At 50.8% G+C, this 25,481-nt stretch overlaps 1 protein-coding gene across 1 annotated transcript; it reads right to left on the bottom strand.

Moving 5' to 3' along the window:
- Positions 1–516: 516 nt before the first annotated feature.
- On the bottom strand, positions 517–22,708 carry PLBD2 (phospholipase B domain containing 2). The gene is made up of 12 exons (XM_086348063.1): positions 22,405–22,708; positions 14,563–14,656; positions 10,956–11,114; positions 9,085–9,185; positions 8,661–8,875; positions 6,656–6,753; positions 4,159–4,319; positions 3,476–3,571; positions 3,144–3,215; positions 2,163–2,315; positions 1,494–1,656; positions 517–1,387 (listed from the first exon to the last, which is right to left on the bottom strand). The coding sequence occupies exons 1-12, from the start codon at positions 22,692–22,694 to the stop codon at positions 1,220–1,222; spliced, it is 1,770 nt and encodes a 589-aa protein (XP_086204189.1). The 5' UTR covers positions 22,695–22,708; the 3' UTR covers positions 517–1,219.
- Between the last annotated feature and the right edge of the window lie 2,773 nt (positions 22,709–25,481).

Consider the following 25,481-nt stretch of genomic DNA (forward strand, 5'->3'; position numbering starts at 1 on the left):
TGACTCCAGGGCTATGTGCTTTCCTCTCCCCAAGCATGGCACGAGTCTTGTCTCCAGTGGAGGCTCTGGGTAAGATCGGATGGGCAGGGACTCTGTTGCATTGATCTGTCTTCCCCCACCGCCACCCCTGGTAGGACTTGGGAAGGTGAGGGTAGGACTTGGTGGTTAACAGAGCCCTACAATAGGACCCAGAACAAAGTAGGTGTTCAATAAGCACATGGCTAGATGGATGGACAGATATGGGTGGATGGATGCATGGGTAGATGGGAGTGATAGCTGGATGACAGATGGATATGTGGATGAATGGATAAATGGAAGACGGACGGACGGACGAATGGATGGATGATCGTGCGGATGGACGAGGGGTGGGTGGGTTGGCAGTTGAGTGTCTGTATAGACACTCAGACAGAAGGATGAACAGGAGGGTGCACGGGTGAACGGTCGGAACTCAAACCTGAGAAGAGAAAGGACACCGCCCCGCTGTCCCCGCCGCCCCAAGAAGCACAGCACAGGGGCCTCGGCCTCTCTGGTTTAATGGTGGCACAGCCTGCAGTGCGGTTCCTGTAGCAGGGGGCCTGTGGGCCCTGCCCGGAGGCCAGGGCAGGCCGGTGCTGGGGGGCGGGGCCACGAGCCTGGAGCCAAGGGGCTGACACTCCTGCTTGGCCCTGGGGAGAGCAGGATGCTTGGGCCCCTCCTGCCACAGGTAGCCAGAAACTTTGGTTTTTTGTAGGGTTTCCAGTTTCCGTCCTCCAGGAGGAGAAACAGGGTTTCTCCTTCCCTAGGGAGCGGACGGGCTGGGGTGGGGATGAGAGGAGTGACGCTGATCTGGAGCCAAAGCTCCAGAGCCACGGGCAGGAACAGTGCTGGGATGTAGGCACTGGGGCCTCTTCTGCCAGCCCCACTGGGGGCCCAGAATCGGGTCCCAGGACGTGAGGGTGGTAGTGAAAAAAGCAGGAGAGAGACGCAGAGGCAGACAGGGATTGCATCACCCAGCCAGGGGAAAGAGTCAGTCCCGTGCCCCCTGGGGTTCCGTTCCCCACCCTGGAGGCCGCCCAGACGAGAGTGAACCTGGCCCCGGGCCAGGTCCCCATCCGGGCACAGCAGGGCAACGATGCCCCCTCCCCTGCGGAGGAGGCAGGCGGGAGGGCAGGGTGGCAGCCAGTCGGGTGGTCCCCACTGGGGTCAGCGGGGGCAGAAGGCAGCAGAGCAGAGACGGAGCTCAGTCCCAAGAGACCTCGATGGGCGAGAACTTCCAGAGGTCAGGTTGACCCATGTGCAGCATGCCGCTGAAGGGTGAAGTGCTCCACTGGAATGGAGGAAGCTGGTCCCACGTGGGGCCGCTGACTGCCAGGAGGCGCAGGGCCTTGGCCAGGGCCGTGCTGGTCACCTGCGGGTGCGGGGAGGGCAGGTGGCTAAGTCATCCCAACCCAGGAAGCCCTGCGGCTCCCCCCCAACTCTGACCCCCCCCACCCACAGCCCCCCAAGCCCAGCACCTTCACGTCAATGCCCCCGTGGGAGCGCTGGTGCAGAGCCTGGAAGGGGTAGGAGCCGTTGGCAGGGTTGAGGTCGGAGCGGGCCGAGATGGCATTCTCCCCGTTGGGCTTGGGGGTGCAAGCTTTGCACAGTGACAGGGGGTCGTGCAAGAAGTCGTTGTACCTGGACGTGGAAGGAGAGGAAACACCAGTTGTGCTGGGAGGGGAGACCGGACTCCATGTGGCAGCCCCCTAACCTGGCCTCCTGCGTTCAATGTGCCACCTGGGCTTCTGTCACCCACCTGCCTCGGCTGGTCACTCCACACCCATCACTCAGCCCTCGGCTCTGCCATCCCTCCCTCCGGGTAACCCTCTGGGCCCCCACTCCAGGCCAGGCTGGAGACCCCGCTTTGTCCCTTCACAGCATTTCCTGGAGTTCAGACAGTGCTTGCTATACGCCCACACCACTGTGAGTATGGGATGGCTCTCTGCAGCTCGAGGGAGAGCGTGCTCCCCGAGGACCACGGGGGTACGTTCTGTGCCCTTGGCCGTCCAAGGTCCTGCTGACGCCTCAGTCCCGCTGTTGTGGATGCATCACCCTCTGCCGCCCCCCTGGCTTGTTGGGAGGCTGAAATGAGTTACTATAAAGCCCCGCCCCACAATTCTGGGCTCCCGGTCGCCCCCTCACACCTCATAAGCCGCATCATGGAGTCCAGGTCGTGCACCAGCGAGTGGTTCCGTCGGAAGATCTGGGCCCGGGGGCTCCCGTCGTAGGAGAACCAGGGCCCGTAGCGGGCCACCAGGGCCGGCAGCCCACTGGCGTTGAACACAGACTCAAAGGACCTGCCGGGGACGAGGATGGTCACTCACGACCTCCACTGACTTTACCTGGCCATGGCCTGGGAGGCAAAGAGGGCAGTCGTGCCAGGATACGAACACCAACAACCCTGACAGTCAGGATAACAGTAATCATGTCTTTTGTTTGTGCTGCTGGGAAGTTTGGTGGGGTGGCCAAGTAATAGGTCTGGGCTCCAAGAAATGTGGGGTTCAAATTCTGACCTCACTACTGACCAACTATGGAACCTTGGGAACTTTAGGTACTTTCTCAAGGCCTCAGTTTCATCATCTGTGAAATGGGTATAGGAGCCGTGGTTACCACATGCGGTAGTTGTACAGGTCAAAGGAGATAATCTAGGAAGAGCACCGTGAGGGGTAAGGGGTGCTGGTTGTGCAGCTGGTTAAAGCAACTCCAGCTGGGGGCCCACGGCAGGGGTCGGCACCTGAGGCAGGCCGCTCCCCACCACCCTGTGGCGAGTGCAGACTGGGAGGCCCTACAGATGCCCACCTCACGACTGTACCCCTAAACTGTCAGGGCTTTCCTGGTGAAGAGAGGGGTGGGGTGGGTTTCTTTCTTTTTTTGAAAGAATTTTACTTTTTGTTTCTTTTCTTCCCCTCCCCCCCACCTTCGCTGGCTACACCACATGGCTTGCAGGATCTTAGTTCTGCAACCAGCGGACTGAACCCACACCCCCCACAGTAGAAGCATGGAGTCTTAACCCACTGAATCGCCTGGGAAGTCCCAGGGTGGAACGAAAGAATCACCAGGGAAGGACCCCTCCTCTGCATGGAGAGCTGAGCAAAGGGAGGGGAGTACTAGGAAGCAGGACATACGGGATGTTGTAGCTGGCCCAGTAGGTCTTCTGGTAGAGCTCCGAGGTCCTGTCGGCCACCACCACCATGCCCCTGCGACCAGGAAGACAGACAGGGCGCAAATGGTGAGACAGAGGGCTCCTGCAGGCACTGCCGTGCTCAAGGACCCCCGGAGGCTCCCCACTGCCCACGGGTAGATTATGTCCCAAATCTTGAGCCCAATCTGCGGCTGCCTTCTCCTCTGGGCTCGCCTTCCTGAGGTCTCCCCTCCCACACACAGTTTCAGCGGCCTCCGGGCCTCTGCCAAGGCAGTTCCCTCTGCTGGGGCACCCTGCCACTTTCCCGGTACTCACGGGATCTGCTCCAGGACAGTGAGCACCCTTCTCCCAGGGCTGGGCCCGCCAGGGACGAATGCCTTGTAGTCCACGATCATCCACTGGTTGTTGTACCTGCCAGACCCCAGGAGGGAGAGCTGAACAGAGCCAGGGCTGCTGCCCCAGCCGCCCGCTGCCCCCAGGGCCACACACAGCCAGGAATCACGTGGCCAGGGTGCTCTGGGTGTGTCCAGCCATTCAACCATCACCTGGACACTGGCTCACCCAGCTGTCCTCACGCTCTCCTCTTATCATGCTGCTTACCTGCTCCAGAGGAGTCTGTGGCTCCCTAGTGCTTATTGGAACAAAGGTCGATTCTTCTGCCCAACGTCCTAAGACCCTGTCCAATCCGGTTCTGGTGTCTCTGGCTCCCAGGGTCCCATCCACCCATGTCCACCTCCTCGGACGGCCCTCCCCACTATCCCCAGAGCTCTCGAGTTCCAAGTTTCTTCCTGGCCTTTCTCTGGGAGCCTTCCCCAGGTGGAGGAGCCTGCGAGAGAGAGGTAAACCCTTTCCTTCCCTGTGCCTCCATTTCCCCACATATGAAACAAGAGGACTCTGCAAAGAGGGTGGGGTGTGTGGCCCTGGTGCCACGTCAGGTCCCCCCAGGGTCTTGAGCATTAGTGGGGAGGTTGGGTGGGGGAGCCATGGTGTCCACTCACGTGCCACTGTTGAACCTCTTAAAGATGTCGGCCCAGGAGTCCCCGTCCAAGGCCAGGCGATTGGCCACGACGTTGCGCATCCACTCCAGCACACAGCCCTTGGGCTGCACGTACTTCCACAGGGCCGGGTTCCTGTTGCCGATGGTGGTCTCCAGGGTCACCTGCGGGAGACCAGAAGCTGCTGCACTGAAGGGTCACCTGACTCACCGCTGGGGCATGCTGCCATTTAGTGGCAGCATGTTGCGTCATTCGTGGCTCCCAACTGTTGACTAGTTTTTTTTTTTAAACTGGCCTCAGAAGCAGTATTTAGGGAGTCTACAGACGTGAGTGCAGAAACAGTACACCTTTATTTGCATTACCATCAAACCGAAACGCAGCATCTTCCACTGTTAAAGTGGGTGACACGCTAATGTTATTAGTGGTACTTGAGACGGTCACCAACAGATGTCATGGATGTTATCCCACCATGCGACAGGACTGCACACAACTCAGATGGGTTATGCTCCTTGTAACTTCCAAATTATGGCAGGTAGCCCACCTGTAACCAGTTTCTTTTTTAACACGCTAAAAAAGCAGCATCTCCCGGCAGACCCCAGAGACACTGCAGGCTCTCAGACCACCGCAAGGAAGCGAATAGTGAAGGGAAGCAAGTCACATGAATTTTTATTTCCCAGCTCATAAAGAAGTTGTTTCCACCATACCGTGTGTGTGTGTGTGTGTGCTCACTCAGTCAAGTCCAACTCTTTATGACCCCATGGACTGCAGCCTGCCAGGCTCCTCTGTCCATGACTCTGTCCTCTGTCCAGGTAAGGATACTGGAGTGGGTTGCCATGTCCTTCTCCAGAGGATCTTCCTGACCCAGGGATTGAACTCGTGTCTCCTGCATTGGCAAGTGGATTCTTTACCACTGAGCCACCTGGGAAGCCTTTCCACTATACTATAATCTATATAATTTATTGTAAGTGTGCAATCTACTCTAAATCCACTATAAATATGCAATAGTATTATGTCTTAAAAAACAATGTGCATATCTTAATTTAAAAATAGAAATGACAAAAATACAAAACTGATTACAACAGTCACATTAAAGATCACTGGTCATAGATCATTGCAATGAAAATAATAATAGTGAAAAAAATAAAAATGTTGCAAGAATTACCAAAATGTGACAGAGATACAAAGTGAACAAATGCTATCTAATCTATAATCTAGTGTAAATGTGCAATAGTAGTATCTTAAAAAACAACGTACGTATCTTAATTTTAAAATAGAAAAGACAAAAACAATACAAATCAAAATGATTACAATAGTCATATTAAAGGTCACTGATCACAGATCACCGTAACGAATACAATAATAATGAAAAAATGAAAAATATTGCGAGAACTACCAAAATGTGACAGAGATACAAAGTGAACAAATGCTGGTGGGAAAATGGTGTTGATAGACTTGCAGGTTGTTAAAAACCTTCAATTTGTAAAAATCACAGTATCTGCAAAATCCAATAAAACGAGGTACGTCTGTATATTACATTAAAAGCTTACTTAAATACTATTTCAATAAATGCATGTCAATGTAATTAGTCTCCTTTATAACCCTGTATATTGGTTTATGCATTTAAACGTATTATTCTAAGAAGGGGTTCAACAGCTCCCCAGATGGCCAAAGGAGCCCGTGGCACAGAAACAGTTAAGAACCCCAAAGGAAGGTAAATTTCCCATTTGGACACTTTCCAGGTAACAGAATCAAACAGGGATCAATCCTGCAAGGATCCACTGTCCTTCCCCAGGCTTCACTCCTGCTTTCCCAGCCCCAGACCACAGCAAGGGGGCCCCCTCACCCACTGCCTGGCCCCTCTCAGGCTTGTTCCCACATCTGGGGGGACTAAATGCCCTGCTCCTCTCATAGACTAATAGAAACAAAAAAGGCCTTCCATCCCCCTCACCAGAACTGGTGTCTTCTGCTTCTAGGCTGTTTTTTAAGGGATGTTTTTTTCTCCTCTGCAGGGTTGCCCTGGTGACCACAGGGCTTGCTGAAATCCACCAGGGGTGCCAGGAACAGATTTCTGAGAGTCTGGCACCCAGCCAGGAAAACAGATAAAAACAACACACTGGAATAAACAACATTTATTCAGAAAACCCGGCCAGGCTGAGAGGGGGCTTTGTGAAAAACAAGAAGAAAAGCAGAACAAGAAAGAGCAGAGTCATGGTGGAGAGAGAAATGGCTTTTCCTAAATACATAAACACCAAATGAGGTCACTTGGGCAGAGGATATTTTTAAAGGGCTCAGACCAACAATTTCCCAAGAGCTGGGTGACAATGCAGAAGTCCAGGTCAACCGCAGGGTCTGGGGCCTGGGAGCTACGTTTTTTGAGAGCACCCCCTGGTGGAGGATGGACTCAGGCCGGGGTTGCGGGAGAGTTGTCCACCTGCCACACCTGAGCTGCCAGGTGAGAAGCTGCCCAGGCAGGACAAAGGTAACACAGAAGATGACTCACCAGCCCACTGCCAAGGATGTAGAAGTCATCACAGGAGAAAATGGTGCCAGGGTAGGATGAGAAGATCACTTTGTTGCCAGGAGCCCGGGTGGATTCCGCTGCAAGGGCGAGAGTGAACCCAAGTGGGGGCGGGGTGGGGGCTGGTCAGACAAATCCATATGAGGACCCCTGCACCTCCACCCAACAAGACTCGGGGGTCTCCAGGTGGGGCAGCAGGCATCAGAGGAAGCCCCCCACTCCATTCTTTCTGAGAGTTAGCAAACCAGGTCATTTGTATAAAAGCTAGTAGCAAAATGGATATACAATTTTTTAATTATTATACCTTTTTTGGCTTTCCTTTTTTACTGCAAAAAAAGATAATTCAGAGAGCAAATACCCAGAAGTCTCAGAGTACACACTCTGTGTTGGGGGAGGTGGTTATCCCCTGCTTTACCAAGGTATAACAGATAAATAAAAATTGTGCTTAAGGCTACACTCGGTGATGTTGGGACAGATGTAGACACCGTGGAAGGATGACCACCATCAACTAACTTACACATCCATCATTTCACAGTCACCTTTGTTGTGTGTGTGGTGAAGACACTTAAGTTCTGCTGTCTTGGCAGGTTTCGCGTATACAATACTGTGTTGTTAACCACAGTCACCACATCGTGCTTCAGGGTAAGTAGACTTTAAAAATCTTACTTGTCTTCTAACTGGGAGCTGGTCCTCTCTGATCAGCATCTCCCTATTACAGTATGTAAGTAAGATCTAGTTCCCCACCAGGGATTGAACCCAGGCCCCCTGCACTGGGAGCACAGACCTTAGCCACTGGACCACCAGGACGTCTCAAGTCTATTAATTTTTAGGAGGTCCACAGATGCACGTATAAGTGCATCTCCCCAAATCTAGACGCATCCAAACCAAAATGGCATCAGCACTGTCCTCTTAGGAGAGGTCTGGAATACGGGAGGAGGGCATCGAGGGAGATGCATTTCTCCATCTCTAGTGCTGGAATTTGTGGCAGGGAGAACGTACTGACACATTACTAGTATAAAAAAATGTTTAAACAAATCGAACGATGAGGTACATTTTATTTAAAAGTCCAGGAAAACAAAGTAACTCAATGTTCACAGAAATGACCCCCTGTGGGTTGCGGAGTGCTCCAACGACTTTTACTGTGTGTGTGTTGTTTTGCTGTGTTTTCCAGTTTTCTATGACATACATGTATGACTTATGTAGGTTTTTTTTTTTACGATTGTTTTTTGATGTAGATCATTTTTAAAGTCTGTATTGAATTTGTTACAATATTGCTTCTGCTGTTTATGTTCTGGTTTTGTGGCCTCCAGGCATGTGGGATCTCAGCTCCCTGACCAGGGATCAAACCCTCATCCCCTGCATTGGAAGGTGAAGTCTAACCACTGGACCACCAGGGAAGTCCCTATTTCCCCACTTCTTGAATCTGAACTGGTCCCTTGACTTGCTTTGAGCACCAGAATGTTGTGCCAGTTTCAGTGGGCCCTCAAGAGGCGCTCCACACTTCCCGGCCCAGATGTCACTGGAACAAGCCTGAGCTAGCCTGTGGGAGGACAAATGCCCATATAGCCCAGCTGTCATGTCATCCCAGCCGACAGCAACCCCAAGACATGCAGATGAGGCCATCCTAGGTCAGCCAGCCCACCCCAGCTGAATACAGAAGCACTGGTGAGCCTGGCCAAGGTCAGGAGGCTTGGTTCAGAAGAGCAAAACCACACAGGTGACCTACAGACAAGTGAGTAAAAACAAATGGCTATTTTAAACCTTTGTTTTAAATTTGGGGTGATTTGTTATGAAGCACTAGCTTGCTGATACACTTTGTGAGATAAAAATTAAAAGGAAATAAACAAGTTAACAATAACATGAACCCTTAGCGTGGCCTTACAGTGACCCCAGCGTATACAGGGCCAAGACCCACACCTCCTAGCACTGTGCACGCTGTGTACCGACAGACACGCCCACACACAGAGATCCACCCACACCTACCCACCTTGGGGCCCTTCTCTGAACTGGAACCAGTATTTCTTCATGATGCGCAGCATGTACTGGTAGGAGTGCCAGGTGTTGTGGGCAACCAGGAGGTCACGCTGGCCAGGCAGCAGTTTGATGAGGGCCGAACAGGAGCCAGAGCCCATAGCATGGTTGGTCTTGGTCTTATTCAGGGCCACCTCTAAGTCTTCAAGGTCCCCAGAGATCTGCAACAGGCTGTGGAGGGCCAGGGTGCTGGAGGGCTACCACACCTGCATTAGGTACCCATTTCACAGAGGAAGAAGCTGAGGCACTGGGATATCTGGCAACCGGTCCGAGGCCACGTAGCCAGGACGTGGCAGGGCTGGTACTGGAACCCAGACCAGTCTGACTGCAAGGCGCATGGCCCTCTCCCCTGCCCTATGCACTCTGGGGGTGGCACTTACAGGAACCCCAAGGGTTTGACGGTAAACTTCCCAGTTGGAAAGGCCACACTGCCTTCATAGCTGTCCTCCAGGCCCTTCAGCTGCAGGAGGGTCAGCCGCACCTGGGGAGGGGGGCAAGGGGTGGGGGCAGAGGGAGGGTGAGGCCTCTCCCCCAGGCTCATACCTTCTCCTGCAATGGCGGGGGGCTGGGGGGGGGGGTCTGGCAAGAGAGGCTCAGATGCACCCTCCAGGCTCCAGCCAGCCCTGACCCCCTCCTTAACCACAGCTACCCCTCAAAGCTAAGCACCCTCCTGCCATCACCTAACTGCCTGTCTCCATTCTGTGCCAACCCCAAATAACCCCCTATAAGGGCCCAGCCCAAAGCCACCTCCTCCAGGAAGCCTCCCAGCCTGCCCTGGCCCACTGTGGACCGCTCCCTGTTCTGAGTTCCGTTACTGGCTATGCTGCTGGCTCAGGGCACTGGTCTCGTGTGGCTGACTTCTCCCCACTGGCACTGTCACTTTCTGTAACCACGGAGTACAACACTGGGTCCCCATGGGGCCTTGGCCTGGGCTGAACATACACCAGGCACTTAGCAAGCATCTGTAAGACAGATGGACAAAAGGACAGATGGATGGACGGGCAGGACTGATAGACAGATGGTGGCTGCTGAAGTAAACGAGAACGGAAAGAAAGGCAATCATCTATATGGACAGGAGAGTGGAGAGAAGGACAGATGCTCAGGCAGGTGCTGAAGTAGATGCACAGGACAGGATGGATTCATTGCCTCATCTGTCAATACGCAACAAACCTTCACTTATAAAGCGCCGACAATGCGCCAGCCCCTGTGCTAGGTACTAGGGCCCGCACAGCGGCCTTGTCCCTTGCCTTGTCTTAATGGGGCCTGAGTCCGGTTGGAGACAGGCACTGAATGCCCTGTAAGAGTGCTACCAGGAAGGGCAGAGAGGGCAGGCGGCCGTGAGGAGTGGTGGTGGGGGCCGGATGGAGGGGGAGGAAGAAGAGCATTCCAGGCAGAAGGAACAACACTTTCTAAAGCCCCGAGGCAAGAGGTAACACATCTTCCTCAAGGAACTGGGAGGAGGCCAGAGGCCGGAGCACAGATCAAGGTCAACAGGCTGGGGAGGGAGAGGGTGCCGGGGGCTTCTGAGGCCACATTATGGGCTGCGGCATCACCCTGGAACAAGAGGGCAGCCCCTGGTGAGATTTACGAAGAGCCGAGACAGAGCAGAGGGGATGGACCAACAGATGGACAGACGGATGAGCGCCAAGACTCTGATCAGAAAGATGAGGAATGAAGCAGGGAAGGTGGTCAGTCAGCAAGACGGCTAGACAGGTAGAAGGGAGGGCAGATGGACAGACAGGTAGATGATGAGCCACGACAGGTAACCAAACAGGATATAGCAACAAGGTGGGTGGACAGAAGATCTTGACGACAGGGCTAAGATGGGCAGGTAGGTGACAGATGGATGAATAAGAGGAGAGTGAAAGATGGACAGGCTGTGGAGGGTGGACAAATGAGCTGACAACCGAGATGCATGGATGGGTAAATGGATGGACAGATGGAAGAATGGGCGGGTGGATGGAGAGATGGATGGGTGGGTCGGTGGAGAGATGGATGTATAGGAGGGAGAAAGGGAAGGGTGGACATGGAGGGAGGGAAGAGTGGACAGATGTGAGAATGGACAGGCAGGCAGATGGGTAGGCAGATGGGTGGATGGGTGAGGGAGGGAGGAAGAAAGGGCTGGCTGATAGGAGTGGGAGACAGGTTGGCCAGTGGAACAGGGGCAGCTGCAGTGGCAGCAGGTCCCTGAAACTGACCCAACCTGCCGCCCCAGCCCCCCCTGGTGCCACCTGGTGCCAGCTGCGCCCACCTGGTGCCAGTAAGCAGAGCCATTGTTCAGCTCCATCTCTTTCTGCATCCACTCCAGGTTGGCCTCTAGGAAGTTCTTGAGCCTCTCACAGTAACCGACTTCATACTCGAAGGGGCCGCAGTAATTCACCACCGTGTTCATCCAGTACATGTAGATGAGCTGGGGGCAGGGGGGCAGTGAGGTGGGTGAGGGCAGGGGTGGGGCAGCAGGGCTGCTCTCTTCCCCGAGGACCCCCTGACCCCCGACTCGGGCTCAGAGCCCGCACTCCCATCCAGGTCTCCAGAGTCCAAGGAGCCCTGGTGGGGACACCCCTGCACCTTTGCCCATGCCGGCTTCTGTCCCCCAGGGCCCTCCTCACCTAGCCACTCTTACTCCCTCCCAACAGGGCCCAATGCCCCTGGCCGCCTCCCGCTTCTGAACGCCTTCAGCATTCACCGTCTGTCCTAGATGACGCCTCCTTTGCTACTGGGGACCCCCGCCCTCACCCCACCCTCACCGCAATCTATACATGTGGTCGGTCAGTCAGTGACCAATTTCGTAGAGTACCTACTATGTCCTGCCTCAAGCACTGAGGACACCACCGTGAACTTGGCAAGAGAATCTCATGCCGGTTCTCCCCGCCCCCCGCTGTCACATGAACTAGCCTGGACCGGGCTGGAGGGTCAAAGACCACAAGACCCCGGTCGCCTCCACCACCCCAGCTGATCCACCTCCCTTGGGGGCCAGTGTGCAAGCTTGGGAGATAACATGGGCAAAGCGCCTGGCACGTGTGTCTGGGGTTCCTCACGTGAGAACCACATTGGGCCTTGCCTTCGTGTTCCTGGCTCAGGCTACGAGGACCATGAGAGGTGGAATCGTGCCTCATTTACCACTGGGCACCCCAAACCATGAGGGCCTGACCCAGTGTCTGACCTCTCCCCAGACATCAAGGTCCCAGGAGGGCACCTCAACTGCAACTGGGGGTCAGAAAGAGGAGAGGGAGTTTACAGAAGGCTGTCGGCCGTACCCCGTCTCCTTGACGCGCTCTGTCCCCCTCACCACTATGCGTCTCAGACCCACCACGCTGGCGTTCATTTTCACGGCTCTATCATCCTGCACTGCGTTTGGTACCGCAAGCTGGTTGCCCGGGGGCTACCTGCTGGTGGCATTTGAGTGTTCCCGCCTCAGAGGCTGCTCTGAACCCCTCACACGCATCCTCGGGTCATCTCTAGGGTACACGCCTGAGGACCGGGGCCACTGGGTCCTCAGGGATGTGTGCGTTCAACTCTACAGGCTAACACCGACTTATCGTCCAGCAGGGGTGTCACATCCCCACACACCCTGTGGGAGCACGGCTGGCACACCACAGCCTCACCCATTCCCCATGCCTTCTGAAAGGTGTGACTACCACTTTTAAACAGCCCCAAAGCAGTTAAAGCAACACAAAAGCTTGTTTATGCTTTCATCAGATGTAGTAAAACCAATTTAACCCAAGGAAGGGAGTGGAAATAACTCGGTCCACTCACTGATGAATGGATAAACAAAACTGTCTATCCCTAAGATGCGATATTATTCGGCCATAAAAAGGAATAAAGTTCTAACACACGCTAAAATGTGTAGGAACCTTGAAAACAAGTGAAAGAAGCCAGTCGCACAAGGCCACATATTGTATGATTTCTTTCATAGGAATTGTCCAGAATAAGCCAATCCATAGAGAGAGAAAGTAGATTAGTGGCTGCCAGGGGCTGGGTGGAGGGGTGGAAAGGGAGGTGACTGCTAACGGGTATGGGGTTTCTTCCTGGGGTGGTGAGAATGTTCTGGAATTAAGATAGTGGTGGTGGTCGTGTAACCTTACGAATATAGTAAAAACCACTGGAGTGTACACATTTTAAAATGGTGAATTTTATGGCATGGGAATTCTATCTCAATAAAAATGAATGAAGGAATGAAAGGGAATGGGAACGGCAGCCACCCCTTGTAGTTTGATGTGTGTCTCTGGGCTAGGGGAGGCAGGGAATGGTGCTGAGAAGGGGGTTTCAATTAATATTAGTAACATTCCAGGGTTTAGTTGGGGCGTTTATTTTATTATTAAGCTTTGTAACTTGGAAATGCGTGTTGGGGGCCAGTGTGAGGCACTCCGCCCGTGGCAAAGGTCATGAGGAAGGAGGCTCGGCATACGCAAAGGCGGGATCGAGCCTCAGGAGTCCCCCTGAAAATCCTCGAGCATCTACCCCCATAACCAGAGCCTGCCTACTTTACTACTTTGTGCTCTCACCTACACCTCTGACTTTACGGGGGGCTGTCCCCCACCACCTCTTTCGGAGAAGGAGTTAACTTAGAGCTCCAGTTAATAATAATTCCTGGGCGTGACAAGAGTGTTTTAACCTACAAACTCCTCTGAAGGTTCTCTAGCCTGCCTGACAGGCTTGTCCGGCCACATGTGATTGCTCACAGCCTCCCAACCGTGAGAGGCAAGAGATGCTTTAAACCTTCTAAAAACAGGTTCCTTAGAAAAGTTAGAAAACCATTAGTATAAGTATAGTGGGCTGATTAGAAATTGTATTGGTGAAGGGTTTTTCATTTGTTGAGCCAATGTTTGTTGCTAAGTCTCCACATCCCCTGCCCTTACACACATTAATGAATATATAGAAGAAATAAGTATTAACCTTTGATATTAGTCACGTTGGACCTTAGGCTAAGTGAATTCTTTTCTTAATTAAAACCCGCTACACCCTCACCCTATAGGAATGTAACTTTATCTGGTACCTTCGGAAGGTGGTGTCTGTTTCAAAAATTATCACCCCTGGAGAAATAAGTGTTCTGGCTGACTGACCGCTGTCACAAGGAGAGGGTCATAAATTGTCAGCAGGCCCCCTGGCCAGAAGATGATGTAACATCCCTAAGACCTCTGTATACATTTGTATGAAGCACCTGACTTTGATAAAAGTCAGGACTGCTGACCCCGTGTGACTTTTGCATAACATCTCAGTGTATAAAAGTAGACCATGGAAAATAAAGAATTGGGATCAGTTCCTCAAAAGACTGGTCTCCCCATGTCTCTTTCTCTCAAACTCTGGCTGAGTCTCCATCTGGAGCGCGGAACCCGCCATGCTTACTAATTATGCCTGGGCTTCTAAGATCCGACCGGGGAGGCCTCAGTGTCTCCTCTCCTTCGGGAGAACGGAAGGACGCCTGCGGCCTACGTAAGTGGTGCAAGCTTCTTGTCTTGAAGTTTTATTGGTCTCCCGCGTAAACCAAGCTACTCAGCCTCTTTTCTCCACTGAATTTTCCTACTGAGCCATCCTCATTCTATTACTCTTTACATCTCTAATTAATATCTAATTGAAGCTATTGTATTCTGATCCTCGCCGACGCTGTCCCCGCTTCGAACTCCCTGGATCAGCCGGGGCTGGACCCCGGCAAACGCGTTATGTGTTTTCACATGCATCAGAGAGTACCCAGGGTAAATGTTCAACAAAAACAGGTGAGCCTTTTCTTCCCAACTGGATGGAAGGTCAGGGGTGGGGGAGAGCCCCCTACGCACATCTCAGACCCCTCCGAAGCTCTCTAGGGAACACACTTGCTGGGTGGGGGGACTCCCGGGTTCCCCGACTGACCAGGCCCTCACCTCCTCAGACACAGCAGCCTCCACCACGCCCGCGGCGTAGGCCTGCAGACTGTCATTGAAGCGGCCGTTCGTGTGCAGCTCCAGAAAGGCCCACCTGCAGAGGGAGAGAGGGGGACACCTGGTCAGCGAGGGGGCAAGCGTGAAACAGGTGCTCAGCTCGGCTTGCGGCTATCTGCAGCTTTAAACCACAGAAAACAACTCAGTGACGAACTGCCATTCACATGGATGTCTGTCGGTCTGCCTCCGTGCACATTTCAGGCTGAGTCCCTAAAAGCGGAACTGCTGGGTCAAAGGATACATGGATTTTTATTCTTAACAGATGCTTACAAACAGAGCTGAACTAATCCTTACTCCCCGCCCTGCCCCCATAATACAGCTACTCCCTAGTGAGGGTTTCCTCTGCGCCAGGCACTGTTCTAGTCATTTCCATATCTTTTTTTTTTTAATTTTTACAATTCATTCATTTATTTATTCTTGGCATCACTGGGTCTCGTTGCTATGGTGGGCTTTCTCTAGTTGCAGCAATATGGACGTCTCATTTGGTGAAATTCTCTCTATACATATTAGCCCTGGCTTGTCACTGATATGGAAAATGCCTGTATTTTAACAGGTTTTTCCTTTTTTTTTTTTTTGCCATGGAGTGGTTTTCAGCTTTGTCCTATCTTTCCTTTATGGTTCTGGATTTCATCCTTGCTCCAAGGACAGAGAAATATTCACCCAGGTGACTTCTGTAACTAAGGAAAACATTTGTGAAGGTAATTTCTTTTAAGAAAATGAGGGCGACAGAAGACACCGGTGAAACCTTGAAGAGGTTACATGACAGGAGAGCCAGGCTGAGCCAGGGCTGTCCCATGGAGAGTTGGCTACAAACCCACCAAAGAGCTCCAGGACAAGAACAGCTCTGCCCTAGAGAATATACAGCAGAGATAATGACTATCGAACGCTCACACCCCAAAGTTTCGCCAATTGAGGTTCTGTGAGCACCTATGGGAGCCGGACACAAAGGGCATACAAGAATGAATGCAACTGCTGTGACAAGAAAAGGATACCCTGAGGAGGTACGCTCCTGCTGCTACTGAGTAAAATCTAGGAAGGCTTCTCAGAAGAGGTGATAGCTGCTCTGGGTTCTGAAGTTTAAGTAGGAGCTTGCAGGAAGAAGGGGGTCAGAGGGAGGAGAGGGAAAGTAAAAGAAAGAAGGGCAAGCTCTGAAAGTTCCAAAGCAAAGAAATTGAGCCACAAGATAAAAAGGAGCTGTGGGGACGTGTTATGGGGCCCCGACAGTGGACAACAACTCCCAGTGCTAGGCACATCACATGTTTACTTCTCTAAGTTCTTCCAACATGTACAGATGTGGGACCCGAGGCTTAGAGAGGTGAAGCCACTTGTCCGAAGTCACACAGCAAGTAAGTGAAGGACCTGAGACTAGCACTGCAGAGCATGTGCTCTGAGCCTCTAACTTAACTGAGTTTTGTGGGCAACTGTTTAGTCCTTAAAGGTGAAGGGGTTAGTTCTTACCAAAGGAATACGAGAGCCATGGACTTCCAGGTAATGACTCACACAGAATCACAGATAAGGACAGGAAAACGCAAGAGCCTAGAATAAAGGTCTTAAATTTTAAGGAAAGCAGAAGACAAAGAGAGCCTGGGCTCTCTCAGGCTGACTTTGAATCCCCAGGTCTGTCTGTTACTGACTGTGTACCTTTGGGCAAATTGCCCTCTCTGGGCCTCAGTTTTCTCATCTACAAAATGGGCAGGGTGACTCCCACTTCAGAGGGTTGCCATGGCAGGTGCCAGAAGAGGACTCACGTTTTACAGCCACTAAATACATGTCTTATCACGAATCTGAGAGGGGAGGTTTGGAGTGATCCAGTAGATTTGGTGGATTTCAAACAGGGCTCAGTATGTACACTCACTTATGACCAAAAAAAAAAAAAAAATCACAAGGAATCAAGAGAGAATGTATACAAATTACCTAAAACCAAAAAAGAAGCTGTTCAGATGCTAAGCCTTGGTGATAACTGAAAGGTCAGTGGCCTTCCTCCAGACAGCCCTCCTTAAAAGCTCTCTGGCGGGGAGCAGGCTCAGTTAGGGCCATGGTGCTGAGTCCACGGACTCAGGCAGTGGCTGAGAACTCACCCTGCGACCCGGACTCTCACAGCCCTTATGGAGCCGTAGAAGGGTCCTTGTTCACAGCAACCTTTTTTTTTCCTGGCTGTACTGCTTGGCTTGCAGGATCTTAGTTCCCCAATCAGGGATAGAACCCGTGCCCCCTGCAGTAGAAGCTCAGAGTCTTAATCACTGGACCGCCAGGGAAATCCCTGGCATTTCTGAGTAGAGCTGGAGAAACCTGGACCCTCTCGAAATATCTGGTGTTAGGGGCCTAACACAATAACCTACACACAGACACTGTGGGCGTAGAGAACCTCATGGTAGGCTGCCATGGGTAAGGAGGTGTCAGACACTAGGTTTTTTCTTTTTTTCCTCCAAAAAATAAAAAACAGGATTAGAGAAGGACAAATGGTAGATTCAGGATTGCCTCACGTTCAAAAGCATTACACACACACAGAGACACACACCAGTACACATACACATGTATATATATATATATGTTTAGGCCTCTTAGGCACAGAAAATTCTGGAAGAAAGAACTACAGTGGCTTTATATATGAAAAGAAAGAATGGGGGCACGGTTTATCTTCCACATCCCATCTTACCTTTCTAAACTGCTAGAATTTTTTTACCATCAATAGTTAAGTGTGTGCTCAGTCATGTCCGACTTTTTGCAACCCCATGGACTCTAGTCCACCAGACACCTCTCTCCATAGGATTTTACAGGCAATACTGGAGTGGGTTGCCATTTCCTTCTCCAGGGGATCTTCCTAACCCATGGATCAAACCCACATCTCTTGTATCTCCTGCATTGGCAGGTGGATTCCTTACAACTAGCGCTACCTGGGAAGCCCAGAACAATTAAGTACTATTAACTATTAACCTAATAATTAAGTACAAAAATATAAAAGAATGCAGCGTGACTCTTTCAAGCTGGATGAAAAGGAAAAGAATGAGTGGACAGGAATAATCCACTCCGAGCCAGGCCACGGTACTGTAAATAAGGAATGAGTCAAGACAGTGCCCTGTTCAAGACAGTGCCTCCTGCTTTCCTCCCTGGGCTGCCTTATTCCAAAGGGCAACCGGGGTGATTCCATTTGGATGGTGAAGTTTATTTACTTCACCGGAGTCCCCAAAAATCTGGTCAGGTGGGTTTCAGCCTATCTTTCCAGAACATCTTGGAAAGACCTTGGAAAGGATTTCAGTGCTGAAGCCCCTGCGGCTGCTCTCTGAGGATCCTTCTGTTGCTTCAGGCCCTAAGCCCTTATCAAATGATTCTTTTCCAGAACCTTGCAAGGCTGTCACCATTCTCACCACGAAAGTCAGTCAGCAGCTGCTGATCACCTGTAGTAAGTGTCCGGACAGAGATCTGAACCTAGATCTCTCTGATGTTAAACCTGAAACCTTGCTGCAAACCAAACCTTCGTACTTTTTCAGCCTCAGTTTTCTCATCTGTAAAATGGGACGGTTTTGGACATCAGCAAATGATTTCTGGAATCCCTCACTGCCATGCTGGCTGACAAGTTTGAGATAGTATCCCAGTTCCTGGACAAAAAAACAACAACAATAACAACAAAAAACAAACTACTGAGAAGAGAGTGTTTCTAAAGAAAAATGTTCCCATTAGACTATTCTTGATTCAGAGATCATGGCCTTCCTGCTTGTTTGGTTCTAAAATAGCTGATCGCTTTAGAAGATGAAAAGGGAAGAGATCGATAAATATTGTTCTGGTTTGTTTCTAATGCACTTGCTTGACAAAAAAAAAAAAAAAAAAAGTCAGCTGCACTGAATCTATTTCCTCAATATTTTTTTTTTTTCTGGAAAGTCTATGGCCCACACTGTGATTTTATGTCAGGGGCAACAAATACGTCTGAGATGACGCCAGGGTTTAATGAAGAGGCCACGTTTGAGAAGAAAAAGCCAGACCATTCTTGTGAAATGAGCATGTGTGCATGCTCAATTGCCCAGTCGTGTCTGACTCTTTTGCAGCCCCATGGACTGTACCCCACCAGGCTCTTCTGTCCATGATTTCCCAGGCAAGAATACTGGAGTGGGTTGTCATTTCCTTCTCCAGGGGATCTTACCAACCCAGGGATCAAACCCATGTCTCCTGCATTGGCAGGTGGATTCTTTACCACTGAACTACCAGGGAAGCCCGTGACATGAGCAGGTCACAAATCTCCCTTCCCCATCACTGCCGTTTCAGCGTATAGCGTGCCCTGGACATCTTCTACTATGTGGGATGTACTACCTTATTTGTGGCTATCATTCCTTTTCCATTTATGATGGTGTGTGAAGAAGGCTGAGCGCCGAAGAATTGATGCTTTGAACTGTGGTGTTGGAGAAGACTCTTGAGAGTCCCTTGGACTGCAAGGAGATCCAACCAGTCCATTCTGAAGGAGATCAGCCCTGGGATTTCTTTGGAGGGAATGATGCTAAAGCTGAAAGTCCAGTACTTTGGCCACCTCATGCGAAAAGTTGACTCACTGGAAAAGACTCTGATGCTGGGAGGGATTGGGGGCAGGAGGAGAAGGGGATGACAGAGGATGAGATGCCTGGATGGCATCACTGACTCGATGGACGTGAGTCTGAGTGAACTCCGGGAGTTGGTCATGGACAGGGAGGCCTGGTATGCTGTGATTCATGGGGTCGCAAAGAGTCAGACATGACTGAGCAACTGAACTGAACTGAACTGAAGTTGATCTTTTGTGACTTTTCAAAGAAACACTTGGATAACAAATAAGAACCTGCTGTAGAGCACAAGGAACTCTATTCAATACTTTTTAAAGGCCTATATGGGAAAAGAATCTTAAGGAAAAAAAGAGTGGATATATGAATACATATAATGGATTCAATTTGCTATATACTTAAAACTAGCACAACATTGTAAATCAACTATACTTCAATAAAAATTTTTTTAAAAGAGTTGAGTGATAATTAGCCATTTTACTGGGCTGTGTTTCTGCTTGTTGGGTGGTAGATTTGGGTTGTTTCCCAGCTTCCTATTAGGTTAATTCCCTCTTATTGGTATTTACTTCCTCTCTCAACTTGAAGGCAATTTAGATCAAATAGCTGGTTGGGGGGGATCAGGTCAGAAAAGGTAAGGTTGGAGGGGTCAGCCTCCCCAGGACCAAGGCCAGAGCCAGGCTGGGGCAGGCGCTGCCTCTGGGGGCATCTCTGATCCGCCAAGTGTCAAGTCCTAAATGTTTCAGGCTTCATGGGGAGTGTCAGTCCAGTCAGCTATGGCACAACTGAAAGAGGAGAGATTATGGGTGAAGGGACCATGTAAGTTATCCTGAAAATTCCAGATCTGGTGAAAACTCAGGGACAGAAAGAAAGGAAAGATATCAATTCTAGGCGAACGGAAGAGTCAAATCATGATTTCCACTCTCCAAAAACTGAGACAAGTCAGTCGACCCCAGATCAGAGGTTCAGGTGCTTAGTAAAGAGGATCCCCCAGCTGTCTTTCTTACATCTCACTTTCATACTCTCAAGAGAGTATCTTTGGGAGGAATTCCCTGGTGGTCAAGTGGTTAAGATTCAGTGCTTTCACTTCCATAGCCTGGGTTCAATTCTTGGTCCAGAAACTGAGATCCTACAAGCTGCAGAGCACAGCCAAAAAAAATTTAAAAAAGAGGGTGTCTGAGGGCTTCAGTTTTCCAGCTTATAAAATGGGGGCTTCCCATGCAATTTTCCCTCCATCATAGTCCCAAATGCTGTCAGACCCAGAAGGAAAGGGGCAGAGTGGACAGAAAAGATGCTGGAACAGTGAAGTGAGAACAAGGAGTGTAGAAGAGACCAGGGTTCTCTTTCATCCACTCCTTCCTTTAGTAAATAAACAGAGGTATTCTGTGATCCCCCTGAATTTTCCTTCGAACACCACCTTCAAGGGAGGAAACAGGCTCAGACAGGTGAAGTGATTTGCCCAAGTCACACAGCACCAGAGCTGAGCCTGGAAGAACTTTCCATCCAGCACAATCATGGGAGCCCTCTCCCCACTTTTCTGTTTTCCATAATTGACAGCAACACAGCCCAGTGGGGAACTGCTGGGGCCAAAGCCCCTCTCCCATGCTGAGCCTTACCTCTGTGCCTCCTCCCAGCTGATATCCAGGCAAAGACTGTCATTCTCTCTTAGCTCTGCTGCTGCTAAGTCACTTCTGCTGCTGCTGCTGCTGCTAAGTCGCTTCAGTCGTGTCCGACTCTGTGCGACACCATAGACGGCAGCCCACCAGGCTCCCCTGTCCCTAGGATTCTCCAGGCAAGAACACTGGAGTGGGTTGCCATTTCCTTCTCCAATGCATGAAAGTGAAAAGTGAAAGTGAAGTCGCTCAGTCATGTCCGACCCTTTGCGACCCCATGCACTGCAGCCCACCAGGCTCCTCCGTCCATGGGATTTTCCAGGCAAGAGTACTGGAGTGGGGTGCCAGTGCCTTCTCCGTTAGCTCTGCTAAGCAGGGCCAAAAATATATGAGTCAGCAGAGACTGGGTCACCAGGTTCTAGAGTCATATCCCACAGAGTTCTGGTTTCTTTGTAGATGCCAGCCTACCCTGTGGCTTCCTCTCCCTGGGAGCCCTCCCAGATTAGCCCCACTCAGCTCCTGTGTCTGCAGTAAATCTTCTTCCCACGATCTCAGGTCTATCTGTCTAACACCCTCCCAAGTGCCATAAAGCCCCAGAACTGGGGTGTCCTCAGTGTCCTGTGTCTCCCCAACACCTGCAGGAATGAATGCATGCCAGCAAACTGGATGAGTCCAGGATGGGATAGTGTGGGCAGGGCCTAGGGGACACATAAGGTTCCCTAAGACCTCCAACAGCCTGGGGCCTGGGCTTGGGCCTTGCTGACAAGCCTATGAGGCAGATGTTCCCCACTTCCAGGATTTTCCCTCCTCACAGTTTCCCCCACTGAATGGGGGCCCCCTCAACTCTGTGTCCCCATGGCCAAGCACACCAGGTGAGTGAATGAATGAATGAATGGGCACAGGCCCTGGTACAAGGCCTGAGAAAGGCACCGCCCAACTTCCCAGGCAGAGCATATCCTCAAATTCCAAGCCACAAGATGGGGAAATGAGAGCCCAGACAGAGGAGTTAGGTAAGAGCCAGACATCAGAATGACAGCCCAGACCCCAGTGACAGGACAGTGACGGTGACTGCCAAAGACGGAGTCCTTGGCTCCACACTAAGCATCTGGACAAGCGACTTTCCCCTGGACCAGGAGAGAGGAGGGAAGCGGGGAGCAGAAGCCAAGCAAGGATACCATCTGGGTCTTTGTGAATTTGGGGACTCTCTGTTTTCAGACTGGCCTAGACTCCAAGCTCAGTCCTGCTGCTCTGGTTCCAGAAAGGAGGCAGGTGGAGCTGGCACCCACAGGGTAATCTACAAACAAGGAAGTGAGAATTTCTCCTGGAGAGGTACTACTATCCCTCCGGTCCCTGGGAGTGAGACGGGGGTTGGAGGAGGAAAGTGCTGGCCTATGTGGGGATTACTGTGTCGCCAGGGAAACAGAGGTCCTCTCATCCCTGGCTGAAGGCAAAGGACTGGCCCCTGTGAGCTGAGGGAGGCTGCATTGGCCCCACCCAACCACGGCGCTGCAGCCTCAGAGGAGGGAAACTGACCCGCAGGGAGACAGGATGGGACTCGGTCACGGGCAGGAGGCCGGTCCTAGGGGCCGGCGAGGCCCGGCGCCCACGCAACTCCCTCCCCCGGCCGACCCGCGCGAGATCCGGCCAACCCTTACCCGGTCTCGCGGATGGCGTTGGTAAGGTTGGCCCAGGCTACGGCGTCAGGGTGGCGGCCATCCACCAGGCGCAGCTGGCCCGTCTCGGGGTCCAGGAGCAGCGAGCGACAGCGGGAGGCGGGCGGAACCGGCATCCCCCGTCCCCGTTGGCCCCTCGGGGTCGGGATCGCGCCGGTCAGGCCGCTCAGGAACAGCCCGACCAGCAGGGCCAGCACCAGGGCCAGCGCCAGCGCCCGCGTCACTGCCCGGGCCAGGCGGCCGCCCAGGGAGCCATACATAGGGGCCACCATGACGGCGCGGAGCTGGGCGCCGCACCGGCTCACGTGACAGCACTCCTCTGCGGAGGGCGGGGCCTGGGCAAGCTGGAGCCGGCTGGATACGGCAGGAGGCGGGGCTTGGGACAAGCCTTTCCGGGTGGGCGGTGCTCTGGGGGCGGGACGTGAAGGGCGGGGCCATCTTAAAGGGGCCAGGCACCCTCCTTTGCCTACTCAAACCTTGCCATAGCACTCTTCCTCCCAACTTTTGTTTTCTTTTTCTGAGATTGAGGGATCTTAGTTCCCCAACCAGGGATAGAATCCAGGCCCTCGGCAGTGAGAGCACGGAGCCCTAACCACTGGACCACCAGGGAATTCCTCCAACTTTTTATTTTTCAAAATTTTGAACCTCAAGAAAAGTTGCAAGAATAGTGAAGTAAATACTCATATGCCTGCCATCAATTGCTAACATTTTGTCACATTTTATTAATTTTCTCTAATGTATATTAAAAATATAATATATTATTATAATAATTAAATACATATATTTGCTTAACAATTTGCGGGTTAACTGAAGACATCGTGACCGATCAACCCTAAAAACTACAGATGATCATATAAGAGAAAAGATATCATCCTTCATAACCACAATACCATTATAACATTCAGGAAATTTACCATTTGCTAACGCTAGTAAAGTAATGCTCAATATTCTCCAAACCAGGCTTCAGCAGTACATGAACTGTGAACTTCCAGATGTTCAACCCGGTTTTAGAAAAGGCAGAGGAACCAGAGATCAAATTGCCAACATCCACTGGATCATCGAAAAAGCAAGAGAGTTCCAGAAAAACATCTATCTCTGCTTTATGGACTATGCCAAAGCCTTTGACTGTTTGGATCACAATAAACTGTGGAAAATTCTGAAAGAGATGGGAATACCAGACCACCTGACCTGCCTCTTGAGAAACCTATATGCAGGTCAGGAAGCAACAGTTCGAACTGGACATGGAACAACAGACTGGTTCCAAATAGGAAAAGGAGTGCGTCAAGGCTGTATATTGTCACCCTGCTTATTTAACTTACATGCAGAGTACATCATGAGAAATCCTGGGCTGGAAGAAGCACAAGCTGGAGTCAAGATTGCCGGGAGAAATATCAATAACCTCAGATAGGCAGATGACACCACCCTTATGGCAGAAAGTGAAGAGGAACTAAAAAGCCTCTTGATGAAAGTGAAAGAGGAGAGTGAAAAAGTTGGCTTAAAGCTCAACATTCAGAAAACTAAGACATGGCATCTGGTCCCATCACTTCATGGGAAATAGATGGGGAAACAGTGGAAACAGTGTCCAACTTTATTTTGGGGGGCTCCAAAATCACTGCAGATGCTGATTGCAGCCATGAAATTAGAAGACACTTACTCCTTGGAAGGAAAGTTATGACCAACCTAGATAGTATATTGAAAAGCAGAGATATTACTTTGCCAACCAAGGTCTGTCTAGTCAAGGCTACGGTTTTTCCAGTGGTCAGGTATGGATGTGAGAGTTGGACTATAAAGAAAGCTGAGCGCTAAAGAATTGATGCTTTTGAACTGTGGTGTTGGAGAAGACTCTTGAGAGTCCCTTGGACTGCAAGGAGATCCAACCAGTCCATCCTAAAGGAGATCAGTCCTGGGTGTTCATTGGAAGGACTGATGCTGAGGCTGAAACTCCAATACTTTGGCCACCTCATGCGAAGAGTTGACTCATTGGAAAAGACCCTGATGCTGGGAGGGATTGGGGGCAGGAGGAGAAGGGAACAACAGAGGATGAGATGGCTGGATGGCATCACTGACTCTATGGACATGAGTCTGAGTGAACTCCGGGAGTTGGTGATGGACAGAGAGGCCTGGCATGCTGTGATTCATGGGGTCACAAAGAGTCGGACACTGAGCGACTGAACTGAACAGAACTGAACTGAATGATAGTCTAATACAGCGTCTTTATTCAAATTTTACCAGTTGTCCCCAAAATACTTCCTTTGTCTTTTTTTACTTTTGACCCAATGTCCACTCCTCACACAATACACAAGAATAAAGGCCTAAATGATGAGCATCTAAATGTAAAAAATGAAATTGTAATTACCAGTAGGTGACTGCATCCTCAGTCGCTTCAGTCAGTCAGAGTCTTTGAGACCCTATGGACTGTAGCCCGCCAGGCTCCTCTGTCCATGGGATTCTCCAGGCAAGAATACTGGAGAGGGTTGCCATGCCCTCATCCAATCCAAACCACATCTCCTGCATTGCAGGTGGATTCTTTACCGCTGAGCCACCACCAGGGAAGTGTACAAGTATATGGGTGAATTCCTCCATAACTTGTGTGTGGAGTAAAGATCTCTAACTATGATTCAAAATCCAGATGCAACAAGAGATTAGTACAGAGCCTTCTCTGGCCATCCAGTGATTAAGGCTCCATGCTTCCAATACAGGGGACACAGGTTCCATTCCTGGTTGGGGAAATAGGATTCTACATGCCAAAAACTAGGATCCCACAGGCCACAGTGCTGCCAAAAAGTTTTAATTTTTTAATTAAAAAAAAAGATTAGTAAATTTGACTACATAAAATTTTCTTTAGCTTTTACATGTGAAATATACCATAAGTGAAATCAGAAGACCACTGACAAACTAGGAGAAAATTTTACAACACACATAATGGATAAAGGAGTATTCTCACTAACAAATGAGTGACTCTCTAAATTTAATGGGGAAATGTGGAAACCAGAGAGAAAAATGGACAAAAAACTATGAACAGATAATTCATGAAAAAAGGTGTTAAAGTAATCTTTCAA

Source organism: Bos grunniens, chromosome 17 (assembly GCF_055505025.1).
Source record: "Bos grunniens cultivar Pamir isolate PY7600 chromosome 17, Bosgru_T2T1.0, whole genome shotgun sequence".
Taxonomy (NCBI): domain Eukaryota; kingdom Metazoa; phylum Chordata; class Mammalia; order Artiodactyla; family Bovidae; genus Bos; species Bos grunniens.